At 52.7% G+C, this 12,648-nt stretch overlaps 1 protein-coding gene across 20 annotated transcripts in view; it reads right to left on the minus strand.

Annotated features, from left to right (window-relative positions):
- Positions 1–205: 205 nt before the first annotated feature.
- Positions 206–12,648, minus strand: part of CELF4 (CUGBP Elav-like family member 4) — a 295,212-nt gene continuing 282,769 nt past the window's right edge. For 16 of the 20 annotated variants that reach the window (XM_054583572.1, XM_054583564.1, XM_054583571.1 and 13 more), the window contains 2 exons: positions 9,846–10,017; positions 206–1,416 (listed from right to left, as the gene is read on the minus strand). In XM_054583572.1, coding sequence (XP_054439547.1) covers positions 9,890–10,017 — 128 coding nt within the window. In that variant the 3' untranslated portion in view covers positions 206–1,416; positions 9,846–9,889. Of the gene's footprint in view, positions 1,417–3,427; positions 3,515–9,845; positions 10,018–10,441; positions 10,518–12,648 lie in introns of all 20 variants that reach the window. The other 4 variants (XM_054583575.1, XM_054583574.1, XM_054583573.1 and 1 more) reach the window with 2 other exon arrangements.

Consider the following 12,648-nt stretch of genomic DNA (forward strand, 5'->3'; position numbering starts at 1 on the left):
GTTCCCAGGTCTCCCTTGCCCGGAAAGTCTCTGGAGCAAGCATGGAAGGCGAGTGAAGCAGAAGGTGTCCAGGGCTTGCGGAGAGCGGGCGAGCACGCAGCTCCGGAGCGAAGCGAGGCGAGGGCGGCTGCGGCGGCGGCTGCGGCTGCGGCGGCGGCGGCGCGGGCCTTCCTGCCCAGGGCGGGGCCTCCACCTGCGGGGGCAGCCAGGAGCCCACAGGTCTGGCCAGTCAGCCTGGCCCTCGGGGTCAACGGTGTCGTCATCCGACAGCACTCGCGGGGAGAAGGGATTGATGCTCAGTCTAAACTCTACAAAAGTACAGTCCTACAACATCTGGGATTTTAGCAGTAACGCTAACTTCTATAAGTTTTTTTTTCCTTTTTTATTTTTTTTTTATTTTTTGCTTTCCTCTAATTTTTCTTCTATTATATAGGTATTTTAAACTTCTCCTTTTTAAAATTCTGTACAACTATTATGTTTTTAAGAGGGGGGGAAGAGTTAGAAGCATTTACAGACTTTTCACAACAATTCTCTTGCCTTGTAAGTCCTTTTTTTTCCCCTCCTTGTTTTCTCACACTTCAAGGTTAATGAGTTTTAATATTTTTGTTGCTTTCCCCCAATATCCACCAATTTGTTCATCTTAACAGCTCCCTCCAGACATATAATACAGAAAACCATAGGAAAGTGTCTTAGACTTGAATGAGGGTAATCAAAGCGCCTCTCAAAGTATCAAAGAACTATTATCTTGCTGTTTTAAAAGCATTTAAGCATTTTCTTTTTTTGTGTTTTTGTGGTTTTTTGTGGTTTTTTTTTCATTTTTTTATTACATTTTTCATAGAATCGCTCTAAGCTGTTTCATGAACAGCCAGGAGGCAGGAAGGAGGTTCCCCTCCATTCCCCCTCTATTTGACATAGAGCTACACATCTGCAATAAAAAGTTTGGTCCTTTGGTCCCTAAATAGCTAAAGGAATGACAGATAGAGATGCTCAGCGGCGGCTCCCAGCCGCCCCCTGGGGACCAGGTCCCGCCACACCGCTCGCCCCAGCCTGCCTCAGGCGCCCACGGGCTGGAAAAGCCCCGGGGATCGGTAAGCAGCGTCTCTTTTCAGTTCCCAGCCCTTCAGCCTCCCCATCTGGTGTCAAGTTATTTTGTTTTAAAAGTTGCCTTTTGTGTGTGTGTTCTCATTTTTCTTCATCTTCTTCTTTAAGTCCTATGTATTTTCCCCCAAACACGTGCCCTCTGAACTCCATAGACGCTATACTTTCCTTGAAGAAATGTTACAGTCACAGAGTGTCTGGAGTCCTCAGCTTGATTGATATTGGCTGATATGTCAAAGGTGTCATCCAACAGTTCTCATTTATAAATAGAGAGAGAGAGAGGTTTGTTTTTTAATGTAGCCCGTTCAGCATCCTGCCCTAAAATGAAGAAAATCGGGGCTGATTAAGCCAAGAGAGGAAACACAAAATGCATCCAAACACCAAAAGGAACCTGCCTGGGGGTCAGGGTGGGAGCTCTGGGGGATGGCGGGAGGGAGGGGAGAGACCAGTATGAGAATTAGTCATGATCATGATACATAAAGGAGAAATCGACTCTTCCATTCAGAGCGAGAAACCACTGGCGGGTTAGTGGCGGTGGCTGTTAGCTGAGCTTTGTTTAGCTGTTGGGAGAGGGGGCTCGATTTGGGTTCCGTTAGAGTTCTGAATTGGGGGATGGCTCGGTCTAAGGGAAGAATTTGGGACTATGGCATATGAATTCATAATTAAACTGATCTCTGAGGGATTTAGCCCAGATACAATATGTATACAGAAGCCTAGCAAACGAGAGAGCAAAACTCTAGCAGCCCAGCCCATTCCTCCCCCTTTGAGGAAAAGGAAGACAGATCCATGACATGAATTTTGCTGAATCCTTGCCCAGTTTCCAGCCAACCACTTCTTTCCCAAGGTCAGTAAGTATTTGCGAGGCTATGTATATATATATGTATATCTGGATATATGTGTAGAATATATTCACCTGCACATATGTGGATATACATGGATATGTGTGTATGTATATGCATAGATACACACATACACACACACACACACAATATTTTCTCATACATGCCAGGGAATTTGGAGGAAATTCAGAACTTCAAGGGCGGGGAGGGGGCGGGGAACGGGAGATCCTAAAAGAAGTTAGAACATATTTAATCATCAGACTTAGACAATTCTCGGTTTTTCTTTTGAATGGTGGCTTTTTGGAGTTTGTTTTGCTTTTAAGGAAAAAAAAATCATGATCTGACTAGAATCAGAAGGAGAATGCTTAATCATTGTGAATTAACAAATGAGACTCATCTCCATTCTAGCAAGCAGCTTCCACTTATACATGGGGGTGACTGGTTACATCAAGAAAGTTAGAACTGCAAAGCCCCCAGTCGAGGGGACAACGTCATGCGTATATCAATCCATGCTGGCAGGTTTTTCACACTGTTGATTCAACAAACAGCAAACCGTACACAGCAGTCTAAACAATTACAACACCAAATAAAATAATAATAAAATCAAAAAACACTTGTCAAGGACCCTTTTTCAGTTGTAAACAAAAAGGTGCATTTTGCTTTTGTCAGTACTGTCTTTTCCAAACCAACCAAAAAACCCTCCCAAAACCCCGGTCCCCAGCCTCCCCTCCCCACATTTAATTTAGCAGAAGTGGCTACAATACAAACCTTACAATCGTTACCAGGCCCTCTGTCAGAGGCCTCTGGCTTTGTACTCTAGTTTTTTGGTTTAGAAATTTTTTTTATTATTCTGTTACTGTAGAGATTTTGTTTTTGTTTTTTTTTTTTGTTTGTTTTTGTTTTTCCTTTTGAAGTGAGATTTAAAATGGCCTAACTGGAAAAAGACCAGACCCTGGAAAGTGTCAATTGAAAAAGGCCCCCAAATTTCTAGAAAAAAATAAAATCACAATATTTTCAAGTGCAAGTAAATCAACCACGCATTTTTTAAGATGTTTTCCTTATTTTTAAGAAAAAAAAATAATGGTTTGCACAGTTAAATGATCCCATGTTCGATAATTTAGAAATTCATCTTTATTTTTACTGTTTTTTTTTTGTGCTTTTGTTTTTGGTTTTTTTTTCTCTATGTGACATCTAGAGAAGCATAAAAAACGCTGAACAAGAAAAACCAAACAACAGAAAGTAAAACCACTGCAAGCACCAAGAACGAAACAAAAATGAGCACAGCAAAAAAGGTCGTGGCAGCACAAAAGTCAAGAGAATGCACGTGTGATCATGACTGGCCAATCATCAACTGATACAACATCCAAGAAAAACGCTCCAATCACAGCACCTCCACGAAACTTGACGGCAATTGTCATGCAACCGATTCTTAGCCTTGTTACATGACGCCATCATGTCACACTGTGAACTTTGAGTTGATTTGAACTTACGGATGGGGGACTGTTTTCTCCACTCTCATGTGATTACGTGAACTTTATTCCTAGCTCAGCGCGAGACTGTGGTGGATTTGACTGGCCCTGGTTGGGTTGTTGGAATTTGATTGAATGACAAAAGAAGAAAAGATTTATATATATATTTATATATGTAGAGAGAGAGAGAGAAAGAGAGAGAGGACAAGAGTGTGGGCAAAGGGGAAGGAAGAGGCAGGGCAGGGCGGATGGGGAGGGGGAGTGTGGGAGGGCAGGGAGAGTTGGGTGGAGGGTGAAGAAGGGCAAGGAAAGAAGTTAAAACAAAATTAAAAGGAAAAATATTTATACAGCACCAGACCACAGCATCAATCTAAAAGCTCCAATGAGAGAACAGCAGTCAAATCATAAGAGAACCGAAAAGAACTCAAAGGATGGAGGAAGCCGGCAGACAAACGACATGGGCACATCAACACACACACATACACGCACAGCTGTTTATGCAGACACATGGTACACTGTGAACAGTAGCAGAACCTCACACAGGGCCACTAAGGGCATCCATCATGCGTTGGGGAGGGGGGGCATGGGCGGTTTGGCGAGGGGGCCAGAAAAAAGTAGAACAGCCCCTCAAACCACCTTGGCCAGCAAGCAGATGGGGGAGCACGTCTCTGCTTTTTATCACCCTTGGTTCTTTCTCTCTCCCCCAGGCGCCGAGCTCTCCTCACCTCCCCAGCCTTCTGTGGCTTCAGCCTGTGGACCAGCAGGTGGGGGCTGTCAGGGTGGCCCTGATTTGCCGGGTAGGTCAGAGGCTGGCTAAGGTGACTGCTGTATCCATGAGGTCCATCCAGGAGGCACTTTGCTGCCATAGTACAGTCCACAGTGGCAGCAACTCAGCCCTCCCACCCTTTGGGTCCCACCTGGGCCACCGTCCCCAGAGAAGGGTGTCTCCACTCCAAGAGAACCCACTGTATGAGGTTATGATTCTCTCCCCTTCCGCTTCGCCTCAACCCTCCTTCCTCAGAACCTTCAGCAAATGAACAGGTTTGGTTTTCAGATTTAGAGGAAATCACATCAACATTCCTAGAAATCTAGAAGCACGCCCTGGCTCTGTTGATTTCACTTCACAATCACCTCACATCCTTTGCTTTGCTCCCAAGGTGGCCCATGTGGCCCAAGTGAGGCTCCTTCCAGGCACCTGGAGCCTATAGAAGGCTCTGCAGCTGTGACCCACGATTAGGCCGAACAGAAGACTGCGGGGCGCCCTGCAGGGCAGGCACCGCAAACGAGGACAGTCCACCAGAGGAGGGAGCACTATGGCCCTGGATCTCCTGTCTCTGCTGCTGTCACTTTTGCTCTGCTGACTCCCCTTACTCCAGCTTCTCCTTCTCCATTCCTTGATACCCCGCAGCCCTCCACGTCCGGCCTTCTGGGCTGACCTGTCTCACAGGCCCTGGCTGCCTTCTTTAAAGGTGCAGCCGTAGGTGGCTGAGGCCAGATTCCCTTCACTATCAACCATCATCAAATAATTCCGCTTTCAGTGGTCTTCTGCACTCCTCACAATTTCACAGTCCTTTGCCCCCAGCCAGAGATCTGGGTCGGGGCAGGTCCCTAGTCCGATCCCCTGGTCATGGTTCCCCTTGACCTTGGCCCCCTCCCCCCACCCACACACACACTGCAGCATTCAGGCACCAGGTTTCTCTGCAGGGCTTCCTGGCTGCCAGGCTTCTACATGGAGCCACAGCCAACTTCCACTCTCAGCTTTGTTTTCCTTCAAGGGAAGCCTGGGATCGTGGAATGTCGGTGTGGATAAGCTGCAAAGCAGCTGAGGGGTGACTATTTCAAGCCCAAAGCCGGCCTCCAGCTCTGCCTTCACAGAACAGCTCCCAGCTCCTCTTCCTCCCCCGGCCCCTGCCCGCCCTGCCCGGCCAAGCTGGGTCCTTGCTCAGCAGCCGATCTCCCTTGTGCAGACCGGGGCCCACTGCAGCCCACCGAGTCCTGACATGCCGCCCTCCCCTGCTCTACCAGCCCCTCCTGGAGGACAGCCCTTAGCCCCACCCACGATATCCAACTGGCAGGTCCCTTGGAGTGGCAGAAGAGGCCTAAGAATGGAGGAAGGCAGTGGCATCAGGTGTCAGCTATGGCAAGTACAACTAAGGGTCCCCTGGGGACCCCTCCTTCCCCATGGCCCCGGTCCTGAGCACTCCACAGTGGTACACACCCCTCCCCGCTCTGCTGTGCTCCTCTGCCTGCCCCCAGCTTCCCCCCGGCTGCCCTCCAGTGCCTGGTACTGTCCTGGAGGCTGGGAGTCCAGCCTGCCTACCACACAGCCCCTCCATAAAGCCCAACCCAGGGGGCTTTCTCATACACTCCTCTCTCACACACGCTTGGTCCCGACACACCCACGCTCTCACACGCATTCAACCCCTAAAGAGCCTCCCCGGGGTTCTTCATGTGAACGGCAGACCACTCTCTTCACTAAGGAACAGCTGTGCCTCTTCCTGCTGGGGTCCCCTTCCTGGCCACCCTCCTGAAGAGCCTCCAGAACATAGCCCTGTGGTGGTGGCAGGGTCACTGACCAGCATGGGGGAGTTTGAGTCAGGCCTGGGAGGCTCCAACTTATGACCTGGATGAGGAAGCGATGGCCAGGCTGAACTGATTCCGATGCCAGGTCCTAAACACAGCTGGGCTCTAGCCAGGGAAGGCCCAGGCCCAAAGCCCCGGCCCATCCCAGGCAGGTCGGACCCAAAGCACCCGCGTCTGAAATGCTCAGAGCAGACGCTGTGCGAAAGCCCATGGCCCAGCAGGGACAGGACTCCTGGAGGAGTCCTCCAAGCCAGAACCACTTCAGCTTCGGGTGCAGCGCCTGCTCGTGAGTTTGGGGTGGGGCGAGCGACTTGGGGGTTCTGGCTGACGGCTCTAGAGCTGGCCATGTCCACGATTTTGCCCATTTTTCCTGCCTCTATTTCTTTCCTCTTAGATTCCTGGTAAAGATTTTTTTGGAGAAACTCCCATCATAGCACAAAATAATGAGCTCAAGCAACCAGAGAGGCAGGGGCATTAGGAAGGCCGGGAACCCAAAGGGGAAAGAGATCTACACACTCAGGGGACCCAACCCCAACTCCACCCACCAGAACCGCACTTTATGGAACCAAAGCCCAACCACTCCCCCTACAGCTGCCCCGCTGGGGCCCTCTCCTTGCCCAGACCTGCCACATTCTCATTCTGACGTGTCCTCGGCCACCAGGCCTGCTGCACCTCTGCCTTCGCCACAGCGGTGGCCAACCCTGGCCCTGACATTCCTGGCCCGGTCACCTCTACACTCCCAGTGACGGCACGTCCCTCAGTCCCTGTTTGGGCTAACCCTGCCTTTCTGAGCGCCCCTAGGTACATACCCCTTTCGTTAACCTGTAAAGTTGTGCAGTTTCTAGCTGCTTCTGCATGCTGTTTCCTCCCTTGCTGGCGACTGGACAGGGGTCACTTCCCACTGGACTCCCCCAGCCTGCCCCTTATCTTAACACCCTCCCTCTAACAGTCTCGGGGAGGGAAACCTGACAGCACCATGTTAAAATGCCATCTACACGGAAACTAAAGGCCGGCCTTATTATAGAGTTAATAGGGAGGAGGTCGTCAGATGGCCGACCCCCGAGGAGAGGGATGTCTTGACATGTCCCCTCTGATGTTGAGGACACTCTGTGGTGGGAGGTTGGGGTAATGACAGCAGCGAGGGGTCTATCATTCTCCTTACTTAAAGGGGCCAAGAGCACAGTTTCTGGAACTAGGCCCCCAGCTTCAAATCACGGCTCTACCACTCAGTAGCTGATGGAAAGGTGACGTAATCTCTCTGTGATATGGGATAACACTACGTACCTTATAGGCAGTCCCAGCCATGTTCTTATAAATTACAGTTATTCCGTATAGGAATGGTGCCTAATGCGTGATAAGAACTGTGGGACGGTCTACGGTTCTCACCTTTCTGGCCTTCGTATTCTCTGGCGGAAGAACCCACTCTGCTGTTTAAACTACTCCTCTCAAGCCCCCATCCCAAGAATGACTGTCAGCTGGTTCTACCTTGAAGGCCACTTCCTCCTACCTCATGTCCCAAACAACAAATCTGCTTTCCTCATCCCTTTATCTGGGAATTTCTACCACCTAAAGGCTCTACTCCTGCTTGGGTTTTTGTTGCACTGAGGTCTAGGAGGCTAAAACCGACTGCGTTCGAAGAGCCACCGGGCCCTCACGATCTCAGGGCATTACCCGGGAGCATGCCCCCTCTTTAAAATCCTCTAATGACTCCAACACCTTGCTTCCATTAGTAAAAACATGGAAGTCCAAGAGGGGAAGCACTTTGACCCAGGCCACGCCTTAGATCTAGAAAGGGCTGCTTTTACCAAACCGACCCTCCCCTCCTATGGAAATGCACCCACATGCTGGCGGCCTCTTGATGTCTGTGTGTGCACAGAGCCAGAGGCTCCTTGTGGGCAGGATGGTGACCCAGCACTGAGCCCGGTGCCTGGCACAGGAAGGTGCCCGCCCTTTGAATGGCCATGAGTATCTGTGTCTTCACACCAGCGAGAGACGGGCAGTGGGTGGGAACTCAGGAGGTGAGAGAGGCGGTTTGGTTTTCCAGCCCTGCAGAGGGTAGAGGCTCAGCCACCCTCGGCAACAGAAGCTGAGCACTGAGCTGCTCCTGGCTGGACGAAGAGTGTGCTGCTGACGGTGGTGGGATTTGAGGGGAGAACGGGAAACTGCAGAGACCTCCAACTTCAGACTCTGAACCTCCACTCGGGGATTTACCTCTCACATGTCTGATTTGCCACCCAACCCCCTTTCCTTTCCAGGCATAACAACACTGCTCTTTCAGTCATTTGGGCCAAAAGCCAGGTATCATCCTTGACTCCCCTCTCTCACACCCACCCCTAATTCATTACAAACAGCATCCTTGGCTCTGCCTTCCAAATATGTCTAAAACGCCCTCATATCACATCACCTGCTGTCAGCTGGACTGAGTGGTCCGTGCACTAGACCTCTGCTTTGGGCCCTGCAATCTATTAACACAGCAGCCAGCTGTTCTGTTGAAATGCAGGTTAATCACATCGCTCTCCACCCAGAGCTCTCCAGTGCCCCTCCTCCTGTTCCCCGTTTCTGAGGACAGGCCTAAGTCCAAACAACAGCCTGTGGATCCTCCGTGAGTGGTGCTCCTCACCTCCGGGGTCTCCTCCCTCACTGAGGCCCCTAATTACTCGCCTCCAGCCACCTTAGCCTGCTGCTGCTCCTCAGACACACCACCCTGCCCTCACCTGGCTGTGCCCTCAACAGGAGGATGTCCTCCTCCACACGCTGGCATGGCTCCCTGCTTCACTTCTGGAAGTCTTTGCTTGAATGCCACTTTCTCAACAAGGCCTATCCTGGCTACCTGATTTAACTGTAACCAACGATTCTGACACCCTGTATAATGTATTCTTTGATCGTATGTCATTGTTTATTCTCTCTCTCCCCTGCTTAGGACAACGATTCTTACCAGTCTGACTCAGGGCTGAGCTCCGTGTACCTGCCTGTGCCTGGTGCACAGTACCCTGAAGGAATGGAGCGACAGAGGACTGGGCAGCCTGTCTCTGGCCTGAGAATGAGCTGACCCTGCAGGAGCTCACAGCAATGGGGGCACCAGGCTGAAGGTGGACTTCCGATGTCCTGGCACAACTTCCCCCTCCCCACCTCCTCAGGGAGCCGCTTCCCCCAGGGGAACAGGTGGCCTGGAAGTCTGGCTGCTAGGCAGGACCCAGACTGAGCAGAAGAAGTGACAACCGCCCACTGATCGTGGCCTCTGTAAAGCAGGCAGGGCAGGTGGCCCCAGCGCTACACCTTCACCATGGTCAGCTTCTGTCCTATCCAGCCTTTTTTTTTTTTTTTTTTTTTGTAAAGGTCCCTTTGAAAAGTCCTATCCCTCCTCTCCAGACTGAGCTATGAGGAACCAGAGGGGTGAGGGGATCAAGTGTCTAAAGCCCACCAGCCCTTCCAGCTGGAGAGCTGGGGAAGGGAGATGAGGATTCTGGAAGAATGTCCCAGCAGAGGGCTACAGTTCTCCGTAGGGCCTATTCTGCCACCCCCAAACTCTCCCAGTCCTGAGCTTGCCATCCGGCAAACAGGACTGCCAGTCTGGACCCAGAGGCGCAGGCCCCTGGCCCGGCCCACCTTCTCAGAACGGTTCCCTCCAGCTCCTGTTGGCTCTGCGGCAGGGGGATGGCCATGCCCATGTCTCCCGGGATGACCACAGCTCTGCGCCTGCCCCTAGGCACCGAGCGAAGAGCGGGTGGAGATGGCCGCAGCGGGTCCAAGGCACCAGCTCCGAGAGTCCAGCCCACGGAGGTCGGGGAGGCGGCGGGTCCGTCCGGTGTCCCCTCCCTCTCCCCCCCGGCCCCGCGCCCCGGCCGCCCCCGGTTACCTGTGCGAGTCCTAGTCTCCCCCGGGGGACGCTCCCGCCGGCGCTCAGTACGGGCGATTGGCGTCTTTGGGCCGCTTCAGCTGCACCTTGAGCCTCTTCATGCCGATCTGGAAGCCGTTCATGGCCTGGATGGCGGTCTGCGCGCTGGCCGGGTTGTCGAAGCTCACGAAGCCTGGCGAGACACGAGGGACGAGGGCCTGGGTTTCCACTGGGCCGCAGGGGCCGGGAGGGGTGGGCGGGGAGAAAGTCGGGGCGACGGCGGCCCCGCCCTGCGCCCCCGCCCCGCCTCAGGGCAGGGGCGGGGCTCGAAGCTCCTCCCTCGGGGCCCCGCCCCCGCCGGCCTCACCCCCCCCACCCCCTCCAGCCCGCTTGTGCGTGGCCCCTCCCGGAGTGGGCGCTTCGGAGGCTCCCAGCCTCCCCGGTCGGCGAGGCCCGGCCGGGCCTCCCCAGCTCCACCTCGGCTTCGGGCGGCGCCCTCTCCCCCGAGCGGGGGAGCCCGCGGCGCGGCGGCGCTCGGACAGGCGCCCGCCCCCCACCCCGGCCGGCCCCGGCACCTCAGCCCTCTCCTGCGGTGGGGTGGGAGAGGGCGGACACACCTGAGGGTGGAGTTTATTGGACACTGTCCTCCCTGACAGGAGGGGGCCTGGCAGCGGGAGGGCACAGGGTGCCGGCCTGGGGAGAGAGAGGCGTGCGAGGGGGCGGGAGGGAGGCACCACGGAGGAAACTGCGCCGCGTGTCGGGCCGCCCCCTTCGCGAGTGCCGCCCGGCCACAGGGAAGGGAAGGGGCGGGCAGTCCTCGCGGCCCCCCACCCCCCTCCCTGTCCTGGCCGAGGCTGTCCCAGGCTGGGCTCCTGGGGGACCCTGGGGTTCGAGCCAGACCGACTCGCGTTTACCCACCACCTCCCTTTTATGTAGTAAAATTCCAAGGCCGGGGAGCAGGTGCTCTTGCCCTGGACCGAGCACGCACCAATGAGTATGTCCCCTATGAACCCCCCTTAACAATGGTAACAGTATGATAACAATAATACTACAAATTAACACTATTAGTGAAAAATCAGCTGAGAGCCTACATAAGTATTTTTCGTCCCTTCATTCCTCCCAACGTTCCAGGACGGGATATAGAACCATCTATGGCTCCCAGACACCTTCTGAAACACCAAGTTCTCAGATGGAGATGGATCAGGTTCCCAAAGTTCATTTAGAAGTCACTTTTTGAAACTTTGAACGTGTCTCCTTGGAGACTACAAGTTACACCAGCATTTCCAAGAATGGCCCTAATAGGTGTTCCTTGAGAAAGGGGCTTCTGTGGTCAGGTAGGTTCATAGCCAGACCCCTCTGGGACAGTTCAAGGCACATTAACAAATAAAAACACCCACCTCCCACCCCAACTTCTCCAATAAATAAAACTTCATCTCTTTGTTTAACTTAGTATTCCCTGGAATTTATTTGACTTAGGGGCCTTTTCCCCTGTAAAATCTGCCTTTTATTTATTTCTCCTGTAAAATCTCCTTGCAAAATATATGAAACTAAGCTTGGCGAAGTTCCCAGGCCATCCTGCAAACCGGCCTCATCTGGGGTGCTTGTCCCAGAATAGCATTAGATATAAGAGATAGAAGTACAGACCCACTGAAGTAGAAGCTGTCTTCTTGGTTAATTGCCCCTGGTACCTCCTTTGCTCTCCCCTGTGGAGGCTGTTTCTCCCTTTTTCACCTTGCCCCAGACACCTTCCCCATGTGGCTCCTGTTCTTTTCCTCTTGTGTCCTTCCAGCATTTACTCATATTTGCTCTTGCAACAATGCACCATCAGAGACAGGAGAGAGGGTATGTGTACGTGCATGGGAGTGCACTCAAGAGCATATGAGCTCAAATGGGACTAGTCAGAGCCAGACCCAAAGCAACATAACCAACATCTGTATAAGTCCATATGCCAAAACAAATAGGAGAGATTTAGGGTTATCTGTAGTTGCAGTTTAGTGTGAATAATCCTCTTACCTTCTCCTCTCATCCCCTCCTGGCCCACCTCCTCTGATGGCCAGTCAAGTTGTTAACAGGGCAAATATGTGAATTGTGTGTCTGTAACACTTCTCTCCCCCAAACTAAGGAGAGCAGTTGAACTAAAGCCTCTCTCCCTGCGAGGACAAGATAGCCTAACTGTGAGTGGCAGGTTATACTCCTCCCGCCTCCTCTGGCCCACCAGCTCGACCAGCTCTGACTCTCCCTCGCTACCTGCACTCGGTGGCTGTTTCTGCTAGGAAGGAGACAAGAGAAGGATAAAAGGGGCTGGAGGTGCTGTGGTGTAAAGGGAGGGGCAGCCACCAAGGAGGGGAGTAGAGGCAGAGGTGTCCTGGAGGAGGGACGGCCAGACTTTGTGGAAGAATCTAGAGTCTCCAGAGGCCCAGGGGTTGGGAAGGACTCTAGGCTTGAGAGAACCTTTCTTCCTCAACAAATTTTGTGAACTGGCCAGCAGTCTGGGCAGGGAGCTTGCCCCTGATTGGCAGGGCCCTGAGCACCACCTCCCATGGTTACTGTCTTCCTTCCCCAGAGTCCCTTCCCCATTCCTCCCTCCCTCAAGAAAGTTCCTGCCTTCCAGGCCACGGGAAGCCTTGCAGGTAGGAAGCCCTCCTGGTGCCCTTGCCCAGCCCTTCTTTCACCTTAGCAACAGTTTGTGCTGCACATATGCGCACAAAAGCCTCTGGAAGATTCTGATTTATAAGGTTGTTATGCTCATAAAAAGCAAGTGGGGCCATTGAGGGGTTCACTTGAACATAGGACCACATTTACAACAAAACAGCCCCTCTTTTGG

The sequence above is a fragment of the Pteronotus mesoamericanus genome, unplaced genomic scaffold (assembly GCF_021234165.1).
Source record: "Pteronotus mesoamericanus isolate MK-2021 breed Mesoamerican mustached bat unplaced genomic scaffold, CSHL_Meso_final contig_74, whole genome shotgun sequence".
NCBI classification, from domain to species: Eukaryota; Metazoa; Chordata; class Mammalia; order Chiroptera; family Mormoopidae; genus Pteronotus; species Pteronotus mesoamericanus.